The 20,507-nt window shown below is 39.7% G+C and overlaps 1 protein-coding gene across 1 annotated transcript in view; it reads right to left on the bottom strand.

Annotated features, from left to right (window-relative positions):
• ndrg2 (NDRG family member 2) overlaps nucleotides 1–20,507 on the bottom strand; it is a 333,932-nt gene that overhangs the window by 117,171 nt on the left and 196,254 nt on the right. The window contains exon 3 of the mRNA XM_028793565.2: nucleotides 2,516–2,557. Within this exon, the coding sequence (XP_028649398.1) occupies nucleotides 2,516–2,557 (42 nt within the window). The remainder of the gene's footprint in view (nucleotides 1–2,515; nucleotides 2,558–20,507) is intronic.

Below are 20,507 nucleotides of genomic sequence, written 5' to 3'. Positions count from 1 at the left end.
ACACCCTAGCAATGGGTCGCTGGAACAGAGCAATGCTCCCACAAAGTATCGGTGCTAATGAAAACATAAAACAGAATCAGGGAAAATCTTAATCAAACAGAAAAATTTAATAAACATAGCAAAAGAAAAGTTGTATCCAGAAAATATTATTATTTATATATTCTAGAAATTTCAAGACTCCAAATGAAAATATTACAGCACAAGAAAAAAAATGATTTGATTTAAAATATTTACTTTGATGATCATTTTGGGACTGGAGACAACTCAATAGTCTTATAAAAATTTACATAATAAATTAATAACATATTCAAGTGGAAGCAAATTTTAAAACACATATGTAGAATTTAAACTTTTTTAAAATGTCCAATGCAACAGTAGGAAAGCCTGTCTAAGATGAGGTTCGCATTTTGATTTTCTAGTGACCCTCATGGGTGGCGCGGTGGCGCAGTGGGTAGTGCTGCTGCCTCGCAGTAAGGAGACCTGGATTCGCTTCCCGGGTCCTCCCTGCGTGGAGTTTGCATATCCTCCCCATGTCTGCGTGGGTTTCCTCCCACAGTCCAAAGACATGCAGGTGAGGTGCATTGGTGATCCGAAAATTGTGTCCCAAGTGTGTGTGCTTGGTGTGTGTGTGCGTGCACGCCCTGCCCAGGGTTTGTTTCCTGCCTTGTGCCCTGTGTTGGTTGGGATTGGCTCCAGCAGACCCCCGTGACCCTGTAGTTAGGATATAGCGGAATGGATGGATGGATAGTGACCCACATGGTAAAGTGTAATCAATCAAAGTAGTAGCTCACGTATTTTGGCTGAGATCAAAGGTGGTAATTCCAAAGAGGCACAATCAAATATTTTTTGCACCCTTTCACACACATAAATAGGAATAAAATCAGTTTTTGTTACATAAATCTCTGTTGGTCAAACTAACAGATACACATTAAATTAATATTAATAAATTACCCTTTATCCAAGGAGATAGTGAGATAAATCCAAAGATTCAGAAATGCAGAGGGTAACATATGTGACAATATATTTTAATTTTAAACACAATTCCATTGAATATATTCTACCAGAAATTGGATAGTGCACAGGCGGCTCTATATTCACTCCCAACATAAGGTCCCAAAACAGAACTCATGCCCCTGGGAAGTGGGCTTCCAATACTATCCTTTCAGCAGTGGTGTTAACAGTTTGAGTCATTGTGATGAGCAAAAACAGTAAATCCTGGTGGAACACTCAATGTTAGATAATTTAATTCACAAGCCAGGAGGTAGAAACATGAAATAGGAACTTTGTGATTAATTAGGAAAAATTTAATAAATGAAACAAATCAAAATTATAACTTAAGAAGGGCAACAGTTAGAAGCCTGAAAGGACAGGACAGAGCTGCATTATAACTGGATACCAGACCATAAGCACAAAAGATGTTCAGACCAAAGCTTACATTTATAGATGAGTTAAACAATAAATCCCTGTGTTACCTGCCTGGACTCAATTAGTGGGAAGTTAAATGTAGTGCCTATAGAGTTGGTCCATACATGTCAGTAGCAACTGAAGAAGCAGCGAGTTTAAAGGTTATGTTCACTCTACAATGCACAAGCATTTTTGTGAGACCCAGGAAAGCTGAGGATGTCAAGTCTGCCATGGAGGGCATTTTGGCATGTCACACATTTACCCAATAGTCATGACTCAATGGTTCGTATATCAGCCCTGATAAAAAAGGCACTCCCTGACCCAGTCTGACACAGCCCAAAAAATGTCAGGTGCTTACAACAAGTCAACAGAAATACTTACCACAATAACAATAAACATACCTTTTTGTGGCATTGCAACTGACAGTGGCAATCACAGTACAGTCAAAATATTGAAACTTTAATTTTAATGATAGGGCTTTATTCAATTTTTTTCTGTTTTGTCATTATGGTCCATAAATAATAACCCTGCAAATATTTAAAAGTGTATTAAGAAGTTTTTATTAGGAAAAAGTATAAACTTTGGAGGCATGATTTGAGTGTCAATTACCACCACCCACACTCTTATCCTATTTTTTAAATACCAAAATAACGGTCACCCTACATTTCAGGGCATCTAGCCCACAAGTCCTAAATTGGGACTAATTTAATCTCAGATAACATACACCTTCTACAAATTTTACTTTCTCATTGTCTTTTCAACAAAATAACAAAGCACACCTCATGTGTGACTAGATTGTATAACAACATTTGGCAGTACAAGCTTGAACTAATCATTTGCATTATGGGTTTCACACTCTTCCATTACACTGGGAGATTTTTGTACCACTCCTTCTTACAGCCCTGCTTCAGTTCATCAATATCGGAGTTTGCTTGTTTATTCACTCATTCTATTCTATATGGAGTTCCATGTCTAAATTCCAAAATTTCACTGTGTGAAAAACTACTGTGAATATCTCTAAGAAGATTTGAATCCAGTTTACAAGATGAGAACAATATTTTCCTACAGATGCAATAAACAATTGAGAAATAACTGGCAAAGTAGCACTCACCTGCCCTTGATCCAGCAGAATTCTGGCAGCAAGTTCTGCTTCCTGTGGGACGAACAGCAAAACATTTTGTCCATTAATGCAGCATGTACAACTTATGATACAGTAAAAAATAACGATACTGTTAATTTATTACACAATTTATTAATATAATGTTAAACATTTAAGCTTCAGTGCACAGTACAGGCAGTTGTTAAAATTTTAGATCATAATAAATACTACAAAAGATCTTATTCTTCCTATTTATTGAAAACCCCCTCATGTAATTTGAATTCTTCAGATCTGTTTCTTTACTATCTAGAAAAGTGCCATGATCATATTTTAAACTGCAATACCTCACCTTATCATTAGGCGCTATTGAAACACCAACCAGGCTGACTTATTTACATTGTGCTAAATTCAATAATTCAATGCACTGTGTGACTGAGATTGCATTCAAATATTGTTATTTGATTTGTGATAACACTTACATAGAAAGAGACACATGACATAAAATAAGGATGTAGAGGATCAATGTCAGAGGCTGTATGGTGGTGCAGTGTCTAGTGATACCACTCAGCCAGTCTGTGATGTCTGAATGAAAGCGGATGCCCCAACTTGTGACAAAACCCACTGCATTGAGTCCTCTAAGATGAAGCCTAAAAAGAACCAATAAAGAACGAGTTTACAACATTTATGCCCAATAGGGCCTGGGCGGTCTTTTGGCCTGGAAACCCTGCAGAATTTTTGTTTTGCTGTCCATGCTGGCCAACTAACTTTATCGTCGAACTCTCACTTAGAAGCAATATATATATATATATCTATCTATACCAGGGGTGGGCAAATTCATTCCTGGAGGGCTGCAGTGGCTGCGGGTTTTTGTTCCAACCCAGTTGCTTAATTAGAAAACAATCCTTGCCAATAATTACATTTCATGGCTTGTTAGTGCTTTAACTCTGCTATGTCAAGTCATTCTCATATCCTAGATTTTTTTTTCCATTCTAAGGATATCATCCCAATACTTTGAAGTGTAAAATGGATGGGTAATTCTCAATCCTTCACTTTTTTCTCTTCTCTTTCCTTCCAAGTATTTAATTAAATCAAATAGTGCACGATAAATGCACACAGGTGTAAAGGGTAACAAGCAAAATGGATAACTGCTGGTTTCTTTTGTCATTTGCATCTTATTGATAATAAGGAGTAATTAAAAACCGAGAATGCAGCTGTTTAAGACTTAAATAAGCAATAAGGGTTCATAATCTTAACGAGGGAGTATTTTGCTAGTATATATATATATATATATATATATATATATATATATATATATACACACAGTATAAGTATATATACAGTGCATCCGGAAAGTATTCACAGCACATCACTTTTTCCACATTTTGTTATGTTACAGCCTTATTCCAAAATGGATTAAATTCATTTTTTTCCTCAGAATTCTACACACAACACCCCATAATGACAGCGTGAAAAAAGTTTACTTGAGATTTTTGCAAATTTATTAAAAATAAAAAAATTGAGAAAGCACATGTACATAAGTATTCACAGCCTTTGTCATGAAGCTCGAAATTGAGCTGAGGTGCATCCTGTTTCCCCTGATCATCCTTGAGATGTTTCTGCAGCGTAATTGGAGTCCACCTGTGGTAAATTCAGTTGACTGGACATGATTTGGAAAGGCACACACCTGTCTATATAAGGTCCCACAGTTGACAATTCATGTCAGAGCACAAACCAAGCATGAAGTCAAAGGAATTGTCTGTAGACCTCTGAGACAGGATTGTCTCGAGGCACAAATCTGTGGAAGGTTACAGAAAAATTTCTGCTGCTTTGAAGGTCCCAATGAGCACAGTGGCCTCCATCATCCGTAAGTGGAAGAAGTTCGAAACCACCAGGACTCTTCCTAGAGCTGGCCGGCCATCTAAACTGAGCGATCGGGGGAGAAGGGCCTTAGTCAGGGAGGTGACCAAGAACCCGATGGTCACTCTGTCAGAGCTCCAGAGGTCCTCTGTAGAGAGAGGAGAACCTTCCAGAAGGACAACCATCTCTGCAGCAATCCACCAATCAGGCCTGTATGGTAGAGTGGCCAGACGGAAGCCACTCCTTAGTTAAAGGCACATGGCAGCCCGCCTGGAGTTTGCCAAAAGGCACCTGAAGGACTCTCAGACCATGAGAAAGAAAATTCTCTGGTCTGATGAGACAAAGTTTGAACTCTTTGGTGTGAATGCCAGGCGTAGGAAACCTGGCCCCATCCCTACAGTGAAGCATGGTGGTGGCAGCATCATGCTGTGGGGATGTTTTTCAGCGGCAGGAACTGGGAGTCTAGTCAGTATAAAGGGAAAGATGACTGCAGCAATGTACAGAGATATCCTGGATGAAAACCTGCTCCAGAGCGCTCTTGACCTCAGACCGGGGCAACGGTTCATCTTTCAGCAGGACAACGACCCTAAGCACACAGCCAAGATATCAAAGGAGTGGCTTCAGGACAACTCTGTGAATGTCCTTGAGTGGTCCAGCCAGAGCCCAGACTTGAATCCGATTGAACATCTCTGGAGAGATCTTAAAATGGCTGTGCACCGACGCTTCCCATCCAACCAGATGGAGTTTGAGAGGTGCTGCAAAGAGGAATTGGTGAAACTGGCCAAGGATAGGTGTGCCAAGCTTGTGGCATCATATTCAAAAAGACTTGAGGCTGTAATTGCTGCCAAAGGTGCATCGACAAAGTATTGAGCAAAGGCTGTGAATACTTATGTACATGGGATTTCTCAGTTTTTTTATTTTTAATAAATTTGCAAAAACCTCAAGTAAACTTTTTTCACGTTGTCATTATGGGATGTTGTGTGCAGAATTCTAAGGAAACAAATTAATTTAATCCATTTTGGAATAAGGCTGTAACATAACAAAATGTGGAAAAAGTGATGCGCTGTGAATACTTTCTGGATGCACTGTATGTGATACAAAACCATATTTTAACGTCTCTATTTCTGTTAACTATATATCCTTTTTATGCATATGTACATTATTTATCTTATGTATACTATTTATCAATTATTATTCTTATCTAAATTTAATCTGTTGTTATTTGCATGTTACTACCTCTATGACATGTTGTAGAGCACTCCAAGCTACATCCTATGTATGAATTTGTGCAATTGAAATTAATGGTGCTCTTGGTGTTTTTTTCAGCTGCATAGACCTGGGTTCAAGTTTTAGCTTGCTCGAGGTCTGTGTTGATTTTGCCTTATTTCTCTGTGCCCATGTGAGCATCCCAGGATGCACTGGTTTTTGTTAACTAAATTGTTCCAGAATTGAGTGAGTGTGGCTATGAATGAGGGTATATTGCATGGTACTGTATATTGCATTTGATATTACTAAAAGAAGGTCCAGCCACCTGAGACTTAAGTTTGAAATAGGCAATTAAAAATGAATGGCTGGTTGATTTTCAAAATGTATGTGCAATAATGAGCTTACCAGAAAAAAAAAATCAAAATTCAGGATGTAGCGCATACCGTATCATTATCAAGTTAACATCCAAGGATTACATTAAGTATTTTACTGAAACTCAACAAATAAACAAATAAATATGTATTATTATATTCTGACAAAACAACAACCCCCTTATCTAATACACAGCAGAATGAATAAAAAGAAAGAAAACTTCTGTTTTGGTTAAAGACAAAACATTTAGTCACACTGAGGTGTCATGCAGGCGTATTACTGTTGGTATAAAGGAACCACCCAGCAGCGTTTCTTCACACACTTCTGCTGAACAAATCGTTGGCTGAAAGTCCTTGGTGTTTATTTGTCAGAGAGAGGTTGGGTAACATTGTTCATAAAGGCACTCACTTTTGTTTTATAGTTCCTCTGTTTTCCAAGACCAGTCCAACTTGTCATTGATGTGGACGCCCAAGTACTCTAACAAGCACTGGAATTTCTTAAAATACATACAAAGATTGACATTTACGCCATTTATAACAAAATGTTTGATTTTATGAGTTGTTTACAACAAGTTTCTCTGTCAGTCTCCACACGGTTCAAAAATAAATTATGATTGTGTTTTTGGGTAAAATGAATGCAAATTTATTTAAAAAATGTAATAAATATAATAAAAAGTACTTAATGGTGTTTTATTATAACTTAAAAAAGTCATACAACACCAATGTACATTAAATATACATTACACCTCTATATATATAAAATCCAACATCTGCCTGTCTGTATGGACGCTCTTCATAAGAGACCTACTTAACAGATTCAGTTCGGGTTTTTTCCTATAATTTGCTTGACCCTGATTTTGTGACTTTTCTCTTCGCTCTAAGTATCATAGTTTGCTTGCGGTACCGATTTATTTGCGCGAATCCGAGAGAGATGCAACAGGCCGAGTGGAGGGGCCCTCCTCACTTACGCACCAGCCTCAGGGCGTATCTTACATTCGCTTAACTAGCTAACGAGAGAAATACTTAACGGATGTAGATCAGGATTTTTCTAGAATTTGCTTGAACATTCCAGTTGATTTTGCATTGCATTGCGCTAAAAATCATAGATTGCTTGTAGGCGCAATATATTCGCGCTAATCCGAGAGAGAGGCTGCGGGCTGAGAAGAAGGGGGAAGAGTGACATCAGGAGTGGGGAGCTGGGCAGGGCTTTCCTTATTGTTTTACTACTACACAGAAACAGCCATGGGGCACGGTTAGTACATTATAAAAGCTACTTAATCCAGTTCTTGCAGCCCTGGGCACAAGGCAGGAACCAAGTCTTGACAGGATGCCAGGCCATCATGGGGTGCACTGATAATCGAACAAATCTTTAATGTAACATGATTTTGGGGAGGACAACTTGAGTACTCCAGGGCAGTGTAGCAGGGTAAGTGGGCACAATTTTTGAATGAGGTGTCTGTCCATCACAGGGTGAACACACACAGACACGCAACACCAATCCACGTAACATGCATGTTCTTGGGCTGCGGAAGAACTGGAACACCCGGATAAAACAACAAGCAGACACAGGGAAAACATGGAAGCTCCACACAGGGAGCACCAAAGGTTTGAATCCCTTGTCTTCTTTTTGCAAGCCAGTAGTGCCACCACCGCACTACCCTTATTTATATTTGTCCCTCTATTATAAAAAAAATCCTGGGAGGGAGAATAGGGAGACGAGACGTGATCTTCTCGGAAGACAATTTGACGTTCCGCGAGAGACACTTTAACATCACACGAGACAAGGCAGTGAGACAACATTTAAAACAAGTTCATGGACATCTAACCAAGCAGTTATTGGAATGTCAAGCGACAAGCAGAACACACAGCTTGCCAACAGCAGGAAGCCAGCAGATGATCCGACCGCTTCTCCTTAGTGTGTGTTCAGCTCCCGCACCAACCGCCCTTTCACAATGCGACCGGTAGCGACGCAAAGTGGCAAAAGGAAAGGATAGCTGCTGTACAAGCTTTGAAATGATCGACGCAAAGCGTGACAAGCAGAAAACGCAGCTCGCCAGCAGAAACACACCAGCAGATGATCCGACTGCAACTCCTTAGCGTGCGTTCAGCCCCCCCTTCACAACGCGAGCGGCAGAGACACGAAAGGGCAAAAGGGCAGCTGCTGTACAGGCTTTTAAATGAAAGACGTGCAGCGTGACAAAAAGAACATGCAGCTCTTCAGCAGCAGCAGAAAGACAACAAATGATCCGTCGAAATCTCCTTAGCGTGCGTTCAGCCGCACCCCCCAAACTTCACAACATCAGCAGCATTATACGTCCTGACAGAAAGATTTAACCACGCCGGGGGATGGAAATAAAGGACAAGTATTGTTTTTACAAATGTTTTAAAGTAAAAGTGAAAATAATGCATATGTAACAATTCCCATGAAAATAACCATCCATCCATTCATCCTCTTCCGCTTATCCGAGGTCGGGTCGCGGGGGGCAGCAGCTTGAGCAGAGATGCCCAGACTTCCCTCTCCCCGGCCACTTCTTCTAGCTCTTCCGGGAGAATCCCGAGGCATTCCCAGGCCAGCCGGGAGACATAATCCCTCCAGCGTGTCCTGGGTCTTCCCCGGGGTCTCCTCCCGGTTGGACGTGCCCGGAACACCTCACCAGGGAGGCGTCCAGGAGGCATCCTGATCAGATGCCCGAGCCACCTCATCTGACTCCTCTTGATGCAGAGGAGCAGCAGCTCTACTCTGAGCCCCTCCCGGATGACTGAGCTTCTCACCCTATCTTTAAGGGAGAGCCCAGACACCCTGCGGAGAAAACACATTTCGGCCGCTTGTATTCGCGATCTCGTTCTTTCGGTCACTACCTATAGCTCATGACCATAGGTGAGGGTAGGAACATAGATCGACCGGTAAATTGAGAGCTTTGCCTTATGGCTCAGCTCCTTTTTCACCACGACAGACCGATGCAGAGCCCTCATCACTGCGGACGCCACACCGATCTGCCTGTCGATCTCACGCTCCATTCTTCCCTCACTCGTGAACAAGACCCCAAGATACTTGAACTCCTCCACTTGAGGCAGGATCTCGCTCCCAACCCTGAGAGGGCACTCTACCCTTTTCCGGCTGAGGACCATGGTCTCAGATTTGGAGGTGCTGATTCCCATCCCAGCCGCTTCACACTCAGCTGCGAACCGATCCAGAGAGAGCTGAAGATCACGGCCTGATGAAGCAAACAGGACAACATCATCTGCAAAAAGCAGTGACCCAATCCTGAGTCCACCAAACCGGACCCCCTCAACACCCTAGCTGCACCTAGAAATTCTGTCCATAAAAGTTATGAACAGAATCGGTGACAATGGGCAGCCCTGGCGGAGTTCAACTCTCACTGGAAACGGGTTTGACTTACTGCCGGCAATGCGGACCAAGCTCTGACACCGGTTGTACAGGGACCGAACCGACCTTATCAGGGGGTCTGGTACTCCATACTCCCGGAGCACCTCCCACAGGATTCCCCGAGGGACACGGTCGAATGCCTTTTCCAAGTCCACAAAACTGGTAGACTGGTTGGGCGAACTCCCATGCACCCTCCAGGACCCTGCTAAGGGTGTAGAGCTGGTCCACTGTTCCGCGACCAGGACGAAAACCACACTGTTCCTCCTGAATCCGAGGCTCGACTATCCGACGGACCCTCCTCTCCAGAACCCCCGAATAGACTTTTCCAGGGAGGCTGAGGAGTGTGATCCCTCTATAGTTGGAACACACCCTCCGGTCCCCCTTCTTAAAGAGAAATATGAATATGAAATATGAAAATAACAATCTCTTTAAATTGTACATCTGGTAAACCAAACCCGGGGGTGGGCGAGCAAAGCGAGCAGGGGGCAGAGCCCCCTAGTATTACAAAATATTAAAATAAAAATGAATACACAAAAGAACAACACTTTTTAAAGCATTAATTTTACCATGTCATTTTTTTTTGTTATGGAAAAAGTTTACAGCAGAATTTGTCCAGAGTTACTTCCTTGCTTTTTGCCTTGCCCCAGTGCTTCTGGGATAAGGTCAGGCCCCACTGACCCTGAATTAGGTCAAGCAGGTGTGAAAATGTTGTACTAATAAGGCTTTTCTAAAACAAAGCATTTTATATTTTTGTTACTCGGTTAGTTTTTAACATTACAAGGCAGCTACCACCCAAGCCATGCTTCTCACATAAAAGTCCACCAAAGTTCAGTTTTCTTCTATTTAAATGTAAAGAGCATATGGATTTTTCAAATGTAATTTTCAAGTTGTTATTTTTAAAAAGTTAGACTATGAAAAGCGACTCCAATGCTTTCAAGCTCCTCTAGAGGTCAGACTAGGCAAAGGTTGCTTTTATTAGTTCACAAAATGAAATTTCCATTAAATCCATGTTTGCGATTAACCTGATTAAAAACAGGACTCCAAGTTACACAAAGCCCTGCACACATGTGACGTTTCAATGAGCTACAAATGCACAGTGTCAAGACAATATTTACAATTAACTACGTGAAGAGTGAAAGGAAAACAAGCATTAGATAGACTTTTCTGGATAATTTGAGAAGATATGAAACCTAATTTTTTCTTCAAAATAATTTGAATGCCTATAACTTTGCAACTCAAGTCATGTTATTACTTGGACTGGTTTCTTAGCGGCCACCCACTTTGACTAAGAAAACACCAAACCACCATCCACAGCTTCTTAATTAACAAATGATTGATTGTTAAATGAATGGAAAAAACAACCATACTTAACAATAGAAAGAATAAAACACAGTAATGATTATATAAGAAGCCTATATTGACACTTACTAAAAAAATAAACAAAAAGGGAAATTATAAACACACATATAGCCGTACATGAAAGGAAAACGTAAAATGAGGGACTGAAAGGGCCAAAACAGAATTCCCATTTAATCATCAACAGAAACTACAATTAAGTTCAGATCCAAAAGTGCCAAACATTGACCTAGAAAAAGAGAAGACAACACAGGAGCAAACATTAAAGCCAAAAACAACAAGCTAAACAAGACTTAAGAGAAGCGTCACTGGTAAGGGACAAAACTCACAAAATGTCTTGGCATAGCGACAAGGTGACCACTACTTGTTTTAAAGCCTCCTTTACACTTTCAGAACTTTCCAGACATAGTCTTGTGGATAGTCATGGAGCATGCGCAGAACTAGCAGTTGTGTAGTGTAGCTGTATAGCGTGACATGCCCAACGGGTCAGATGATGCTAAACTAGGCAGAAGTTTAGATAACACAGAAACAGAATGACCAGGTCGGCAAACAGGCATGAAATTTAATGTAAGTAAATGTAAAATGCGTATGATATTATTTATCTTGACTTTCAGAAAGCACTTCATAAGGTACAACGTGAGAGGCTGGGCGTCAAACTAAAAGAAGTGGGAGTTCAGGGTGATGTTTTCAGATGGGTGTAGAATTGGCTCAGACACAGGATGCAGAGGGTGATGGTGTGAGGAACCTCATCAGAACTGGCCAATGTTAAGAGTGGTGTTCCACAGGGCTCAGTGCTAGGGCTGCTGCGATTTTTAAATAAATATAAATGATTTAGATAAAAATATAAGTAACAAGCTGGTTAAGTTTGAAGTTGATTCCAAGATAGGAGGATTAGCAGATAATTTAGAATCCATTGAATCATCACAGAGGGACTTGGATAGCATACAGGCTTGGGCAAATTTGTGGCAGATGAAATTTAATGTCAGTAAATGTAAAGTATTACACATAGGAAGCAAAAAGGTGAGGTTTGAATACACAATGGGTAGTCAGAAAATCGAGAGTACACCTTATGAGAAGGATTTAGGAGTCATAGTGGACTCTAAGCTATCGACTTCCCGACAGTGTTCAGAAGCCATTAAGAAGGCTAACAGAATGTCAGGTTATATAGAACCCTGATGTGTGGAGTACAAGTCACAGGAGGTTCTGCTCAACTTTTATAACACACTGGTGAGGCCTCATCTGGAGTACTGTGTGCAGTTTTGGTCTCCAGGCTACAAAAAGGACACAGCAGCGCTAGAAAGGTCCAAAGAAGAGCGACTAGGCTGATTCCAGGGATACAGGGGTTGAATTATGAGGAAAGATTAAAAGAGCTGAGCCTTTACAGTTTAAGCAAAAGAAGATTAAGAGGTGACATGATTGAAGTGTTTAAAATTATGAAGGGAATTAGTGCAGTGGATCGAGACTGTTATTTTAAAATGAGTTCATCAAGAACATGGGGACACAGTTGGAAACTTGTTACAGTTAAATTTCGCGCAAACATTAGGAAGTTTTCTTTACACAAAGAACGATAGACACTTGGAATAAGCTACCAAGTGGTGTGGTAGACAGTAAGACTTTAGGGCCATTCAAAACTTGACTTGATGTTATTTTGGAAAAAATAAGTAGATAGGATTGGCGAGCTTTGTCGGGCTGAATGGCCTGTTCTCGTCTAGAGTGTTCTAATTGTAAAGTATTAAAAACAGGAAGTAAAAGTATTAGATTTGAATAATCAATGGGAGCCATTTAACATAAAAATATATGTTATGAGTAGGAACTGGGAGTCATAGTCATACTCATCACTGTTTACATCCAGACACTGCACAGAAGCGATCAAGAAGGCTAAGAGAATATTAGGCTATTTATCATGATGTGTGAAGTACAAGTCAAGGTTATACTTAAGGACCCATTCACACCTAAGTGCTTTTCTAGCATTTCAGCAGTAGACCAGAACACTGCTAAACCATTATTTGCAATGATACTATTCACTATTCACCTCAGCGTTTTAACAGCAAGAGGGTTAAAAAACTCCTGCAACACTTTTCAAATGTTTTCAGCCAAACGTTTACTCCATTTAAATCAATAATAACACTCATAAATTGCTGGTAAAAAAAAAACTGAATTTTTCCTTCATTTTTATAGGAAGGCAGTGCTTTTTCATATATGAGCCAAAAATGAAGCAGCTCATTAAAATTAAAAAAAAAAAGCACTTGACATTATGCACTCGCATGCCTCGACCATCTAGTGACAGCTATTGAGGGGATGACATAGTTTGCAATCACGTGACAACTTTATAAGTATTTATAACATTTATAGTTTTAATCAAGATGAATTTTTGTGCAGACGTTTTAACACTGGCGGAGTGGTAGCTCGTGTTCTGCTATTGCATTTCTGGACTGATTGATATTAGTGAGTGTGCTTAACTGCTTATGATTATTATTATTACTACTACTACTACTAATAATAATAATAATAACAAGAAGAAGAAGAAGAAAAAAAGAGGATGAGGTTGTTTATGTAAATCTAAAAAAAACTGCCAAACATTCTTCTCTAGACTTAATCTGAATAGCAAACAATTAACTGAGGAGACAGCTAGAATATATGAATGAATAAATCACAAAACCAACAACGTGACCATAGCTGGAAGGGTAAATCAATGCACAGACAGTTTTGAAACTATGTTGAGAAGGCACATATTGATATTCAGGGGTCATTCAACTGGATGAAACGACAAGCCACCACACTGTCACTTGCATGGAGTTTGCATGTTCTCCCTGTGTCTGTGTAGGTTTCCTCCGGGTGTTCCGGTTTCCTCCCACAGTCCAAAGACATACAGGTTAGGTGCATTGGCGATTCTAAATTGGCCCTAGTGTGTGCTTGGTGTGTGTGAGAGTGTGCGCCCTGTGGTTGGCTGGCACCCTGCCTGGGGTTTTCCTGCCTTGCGCCCTGTGTTGGCTGGGATTGGCTCCAGCAGACCCCTGTGACCCTGTAGTTAGGATATAGTGGATTGGATAATGGATGGATGGATGGATAATTCTGTTATTGACAGTTGCTATAGATATTTTGAAACATTGTGATCTGGAGTTGCAGCAGCCAGTGTTCATACCTGGGGGCTCCAGTTGACAACTGGAAAAGGGCACATTATGGATTAAAAATATTCTGTTAATTAAAAAGTATTACTGACACATTTCCAGTATTCAGTGTTAAAACCGTGAAGCATCTTGAGCATGGGACAGGTGTAGGGAATCCATTCCCTGGCTCCCGATTACCGATCCCGATGAAACTGCTGTAATTCCCGGGAAAATGGGAACAGCCAAGCTCGCATATATAGCATGTAAAATTGTAAAAATCAATCAAGAAATAACAGAGTTATAGTTGAAAATAATTAAGGTGGCACCATTGCTGCAGCTTGCACTTCATCAGACAACAGCTTTGAGCAGCAACTTGAAATTACAATGCGTCAGTCTGTTGCATCCGCATTATCTGTGCCAAGAAACTTGCCATCACAGAATGATGACAAGAAACTGGATGCATCAGTAAAAGCTGAAATGGCGGTGTTTCAGAGCAACGGCAAGCGTGGGCGTTGCTTAGAACAAGTGTATCAGTATTTGATGATTGTACAGCTTACTTCAGTGGAGGCAGAGCGTGCTTTCTCAGCGGCTGGCGTACTTCTGCACCAAGGTGTGCTTTTGTCTGGACAACCGCACGTTGGACAAGTTGTGCTTTCTACACTCTGATTACCGCAACTAACTAGATACATCTACTTATATGACAGCATGAACTGCTTGTAGATAAAGTTAGTCTTTTATTTGTGTCAACATATTTCAGTAGTTTTATTAAAAATAAGTGTCGGTCATTCTAAAACCGTTCACATGTGAGATGCCCGTGCACTGTGTCACCCCCGGGAGCCCAGGATTCCCGGGAATGAAATGCGGGATTCCCGAATTCCCAGGAATGGATAAACCCATCCAGGAATGGATTCCCTAGACAGGTGCTATATAAACAAAATATTATTACTATTACTATTATTATATTTCACTTCTTTGGATATCACAGCTTTTCAGCTGATATGAAAACTATGCCTGCTCAAGCGACCTCTTGAAAGAGGGCATAGTTGAAAGTCTTGGGTAGGGATGAATTCCAGAATTTAGGTCTAGTCAGGGTTAGGGTGCTTAATCAGGGTCATTTCAAAGGAAAATGTCTAGTATTAATTACTGCTAACCGTGCCAAGGACTTTTCTGATGGTAGATGCCATGCATATTGCTGATTGTTTTTGTAGAACAAAGATGTTGATGTTGTGCGAGATCTTCTCAGTATGTCGCTTGATTGATTTAGAGATAATACCAGTAGCCCTTGTAATGATAGGGACTACTCCTGTGTCTTTTTTTCCAAAGCCTTTTTATCTCGTTTCAGAGCTGATGGTAGTGCTCTAATTTATGGTCTTCTTTTGGATCGAGTTTATAGTCTGACTGCACCGAGATGTCTGTTAAAAAGGTTTTACTGGTGGATAGATCCATATAAACGATGTCTGGTTGGTTTGCATTGAACGTGACATCAGTTTGAACAGGGAACTCCTCCAAACTCCATCTCCATCATTGCCTTAGCGCATGGAAATTGTTATCCTTAGCTAGAGTCCAGTGGAAATATTTTACCAAATTGTTGTGATGCCGTAGGTAAGACGCATTGGCCAGTGTTTCACAAGCACTGACAATGTGATGGATGGCCTCATCATATTTTTTTACATAGGTGACACAGAATATCCTCTTCTGGTTGTTTGAGGATTTGTCTTCATGTTTCATTTAGTTTTCAAGGCCTGATCTTGGATAGCAAAAATACTGGCTTCAAGTGACAGTGTGGTGGCTTATCGTTTCATCCAGTTGAATGACCCCTGAATATCAATATGTGCCTTCTCAACATAGTTTCAAAACTGTCTGTGCATTGATTTACCCTTCCAGCTATGGTCACGTTGTTGGTTTTGTGATTTATTCATTCATATATTCTAGCTGTCTCCTCAGTTAATTGTTTGCTATTCAGATTAAGTCTAGAGAAGAATGTTTGGCAGTTTTTTTTAGATTTACATAAACAACCTCATCCTCTTTTTTTCTTCTTCTTCTTCTTGTTATTATTATTATTAGTAGTAGTAGTAGTAGTAGTAGTAATAATAATAATCATAAGCAGTTAAGCACACTCACAAATATCAATCAGTCCAGAAATGCAATAGCAGAACACGAGCTACCACTCTGCCAGTGTTAAAACGTCTGCACAAAAATTCATCTTGATTAAAACTATAAATGTTATAAATACTTATAAAGTTGTCACTTGATTGCAAACTATGCAAACACCCTGCATGGACCCGGGAAGCGAACCCGGGTCTCCTAACTGTGAGGCATCAGCGCTACCCACTGTGTCACTGTGCTGCCCAATAACAGAATTACCACTAATCAAACTAAACCCAGTATTGCTGTTTACACCTCAACACATGCAGGATTTAATTAATGTATATGAATATAACAGGAGATCAGTTCTTGTCGCTTGATTACAATCTATGCATGGACTTCCTCTTCCTCAATAGCTATCATTATACAAACCGATCACACACTTGCATAATGTTGGACCGACAGCAGGTGGCCCTTTTGTTGCAAAAGAACTTAACGATTTTTTTTTTTGAGTGGTGGGAATAAGCTTCCGTAAATATCACAAACACAATATCACCTAACCCTTCACTTATGTGCTTATTGACACTGATGTGTAATCCAGGAATTTTTTTTACTGCTTGAGTTTACCATAGAGAGTCCAGAATTGTCCTCTGGACTTTCTTTGCTACAGAACAGGCTGAACCCAATATGTTCACTCACAACACTGAAATGAAATCTCTTTAGCACTTTGACACCAGGATTAAAAACAATAAAGTCATAGAAAACATTCTAGAGATATAAGAATCATCTCTCAATCCACAAAACAGTACAAGAAATGATTTCAAACATATTTTTCTTTGAAAACACTTATAAAATGCTTAGAAAACCTTAAAAAACACCAAACACATGCTGGAAATTTACAGTGCTCAAGTGTAAATTGGCTCTTAGTCATATAACACACTAGACAGGTATCACCAGGAGTTCTGTGTATAGTTTTGGTGTCCATATTGCAAAAAAAAGACATAGCGGTGCTACACTGAAAAAAGTATAACATTAATGTTGTTCATTCAATGCAAATTTTCTCTTTCAAGCAACTTAAGATTAGTCATTTAGTGTTGTAGCTTGAAATATTTGGTTTCAGATCTCAATCAAAGTAAAAAAAATTGTTTATACCAGAGTAAGTTATGGTGGAGGGAATAAACTTAAAAATCCTATTTCAGTTAACCTAATATTTTAGGTTGTTCGTGTGCTTTGTATATTCTTCTGGTCGAACTTTCCAGCGTGCTGGCTTTCCAACTGCCAAAAAAGAAGAACACTTTCCCGAGTGGAGTGGACGTGGCTATACAGGTCTGGACATTTTCAGCAGCAGACTTTTATAATGGAGGATTTCTGGTAAGTAACCCTGTTTCTCAACTGTAAATTTTAAGTATAAGAACTCGTAATAAAACATACTTTCAAGAAACCTGTAGACACATTTAATAATTTTTTGTTGTATATTTAAGATTTACACTGCAAAATGCTTGTGTATTTGCACTAGATGTTTAAATAAATGTAAAAAGTACAGCATTGGAATGTGTTATGTTAATCCATCCATCCATTTTCCAACCCGCTGAATCCGAACACGGGGGTCTGCTGGAGCCAATCCCAGCCAACACAGGGCACAAGGCAGGAACCAATCCCGGGCAGGTTGCCAACCCACCGCAGGACTGTTATGTTCATAATATTTCTAATAGCATAAAAACAGGTTACGACCAATAAACCATTTTAAATTAAAAAAAATGTACTTCAATATAAAACAAGTGAATTACACCCAATCACTCTAAATGATTTGCCTCAACTTAAAAATTGTGAGTTCAATAAGATAAAAAGAATTATATTGGTTCAGATTGAAAATATTAAGTGTGAATCATTACCTTAATTATTTTAAGTTAAATGGAGGTTATACTTTTTTCAGTGTAGGGAAATTCCAGAGGAGAGACAGAGAGTTCTGTCATGTGATTTTTTTAATATCTCAATTTCAATCTCATTTCTGGCATTGACTGCACCTTTTCTCCTGGTTATCTTAAAAATACTTTGCTAATAGTGTGCTATCAAAATAGTATGCATCATGCTGACTGCCTGTGTAGAGCTGTAGTTGGGTAATCTGACATCTTCAAGGCAGCATCTTTCAACAATCACAGTTATTAAGTATGACATACAGTGGAACCTTGGGTCACGAACGTCTCAGACCACGTACAAATCGGGTTACGACCAAAACGTTCGCCAAACTTTTGCATCTGTTCACGACCACATACTCGGGTGACAAACAAGCCAGTTTCCCTTTCGGTTTGTACGTGCTGATGATTTTCACACATGTTCAGTCTATCCCTGTGCAGCGAGCAAGCAAGCGAGAGAGAGAGAGCACGAGCGAGCAACGACAGTGCGCGAGCGAGCGAGAGGGAGAGAGAGCGTGAGCGAGCGAAAGGGAGAGAGAGCACGAGCGAGCGAGAGGGAGAGAGAGAGAGAGAGAGAGCGCCAGCGAGAGAGAGAGCGCGAGCGAGCGTATATATTTTTACATACAGCTTGTACGGTCCGGAATGGATGAATTGTATTTACATACAATTCTGGGGGGGGGAAATTACTTTGGGTCACGACCAAATCAAGTTGCGACCAGAGTTTTAGAATGAATTACGGTCGTGACCCGAGGTTCCACTGTATTCTCTAATTCGATGTTGTAAGGTATGATGCTGGTCTTATGTGCAGGACAACTACATAGCATGGAATCGGAGTCAATTCTTATAGGGAAAGAGGAAAGCAGTTAACAAAAAGAGGAAACAAAGGAAGGGGAGCCAAAAAAATTAAAAGACAGGGCCTCAGTTAAACCACAATAGTTATGTCATCTTCAGTTTAACTTTGACTTTTTTATTTCTCTGGTTTAGTTAATGGTTAATCATCTTTTAGTTTGAGATCAAGATACAGAAGTACCTGAGTGTTATGTGCATGACTGTGCACTGTGGGTGTAATGAAGCCCAGTGACACAGCAGTAGCATTAGGATAGCGGCAGGGGTCCATCAATACTCACACTTTCATGTGAAATTTGAAAAACTGAATTTGTTAGTTAAGCAAAAAATATCTACCTGTGGCGGTCACAAAACTACACCATCTCCCCCCACCACAACTCCCCATAATTTCACAGCTACACAGATAACATGAGTGATTAATGTGGCCATGACAGACTCTTTCTTAAAAGTGTTCCTGCCCACCCAGTGCAGCAGTTCTTAAGCACTGACATTACCACTGTGCATCCCAATTTCACTGTGTTTATAAACTAAGTCAAAGATCAGTCAATATTCACCTTATGCAAAAAATGTGTCCTTTTTTAGAATTATTTCCATGAAAATGTGTAAAAATGTTCTGCTTGAGACAACTCAATGGCAAAAATGCAGCCAGTATGGAAGTACAGTAAGACCCTGCTTAACACGGGCGATAGGTTCCAAGAAATAGCAGCGCTAAACAAAACAAGGTCATCTTAACACGTAAATAATGGGGATAGGTGAAACAGGACAGAGAATAAAAAAGTTTATCTTTTTTTCTTGTTTTATGTTGTAACGTATAATTAAATATTTTTTATTTCATTAATTAGACATTTTTTATTGCTAATATCGCTTTTTATTCATAAATCATTCATGAAAATCAAAAATATTAGAGTAAATACATAATTTATGTTTGTGATGGCTCTTAATGCTGTTGGAAATGCAGCAGCTGCTTCAGTACCTCCACTTGCCACTTCTCCAGTAATCTGAATGTTATGAAGATTATTTCTGTTTTTAAATCGATGGAACCATCCTCGACTAGCTATGAAATTTTCACTGGTGTCGCCTTTATCATTCTGAATGTGGTTAAAAATTGATTTCGCTTTTTCTATTATAATTGCTTGACTTAATGGCATATTGCGTTCGACTTCATCGTCAATCCAGATGGAAAATCGTTTTTCCATTTCTTCAATCTCATTGCTTCTGGAACGGGTCATTTTAGTTGCAGAAGTCGTTGTGGTTGTAGTTCCCGATGATACGATTTTCTCTAATTGTCCGTATTGTTGAAGCTGACACATTTAACGCAGTGCCGATATCAATTTGGCGTTCGCCTGCATCTAATCGTCTAAGCACCTGCATTTTAGTTTCTAGCGAAATTCTTTTTCTTTGCAACCATTCATTTTAAAACTAAAAAGGGATAATTGTTATTTATTACGGTAAAATAAAATGTTATGTTTATATCCTTACACAATAACGTTGATGACCAATAATAAATGAACAGTGGCGCAGCAGGCATACATAATGTACTGTACTGCACTTATATTAAACATCAAGTATCTAATCAACTCATGCGATTGTGGCGGAAACCGACATTTTTGCCAAAAAACGCACTTTTATGTGACTACAAAGTGAATCAATGAAAAATTAGAATTTGAAAAAAAAAAAAAACCACATAATACCGAAACAGCGTTAGACAGAGCAGCGTTAAGTGGGTTCTTACTGTACAGTTCCCCTTATTTATTAAGATCAAATGGAGTAACGTTCCCAAATACACTGTAGCAGACAAACTTTATAAAAATCAATCAAATTTTGTCACATACAATTTATACATACAGTACAATATGCTGTGAAGTGATTAGCTGC

The sequence above is a fragment of the Erpetoichthys calabaricus genome, chromosome 2 (genome assembly GCF_900747795.2).
Source record: "Erpetoichthys calabaricus chromosome 2, fErpCal1.3, whole genome shotgun sequence".
NCBI lineage: Eukaryota > Metazoa > Chordata > Cladistia > Polypteriformes > Polypteridae > Erpetoichthys > Erpetoichthys calabaricus.
Note: the sequence above shows the minus strand (reverse complement) of the source record. Positions and strands in the feature narration are given on the sequence as shown.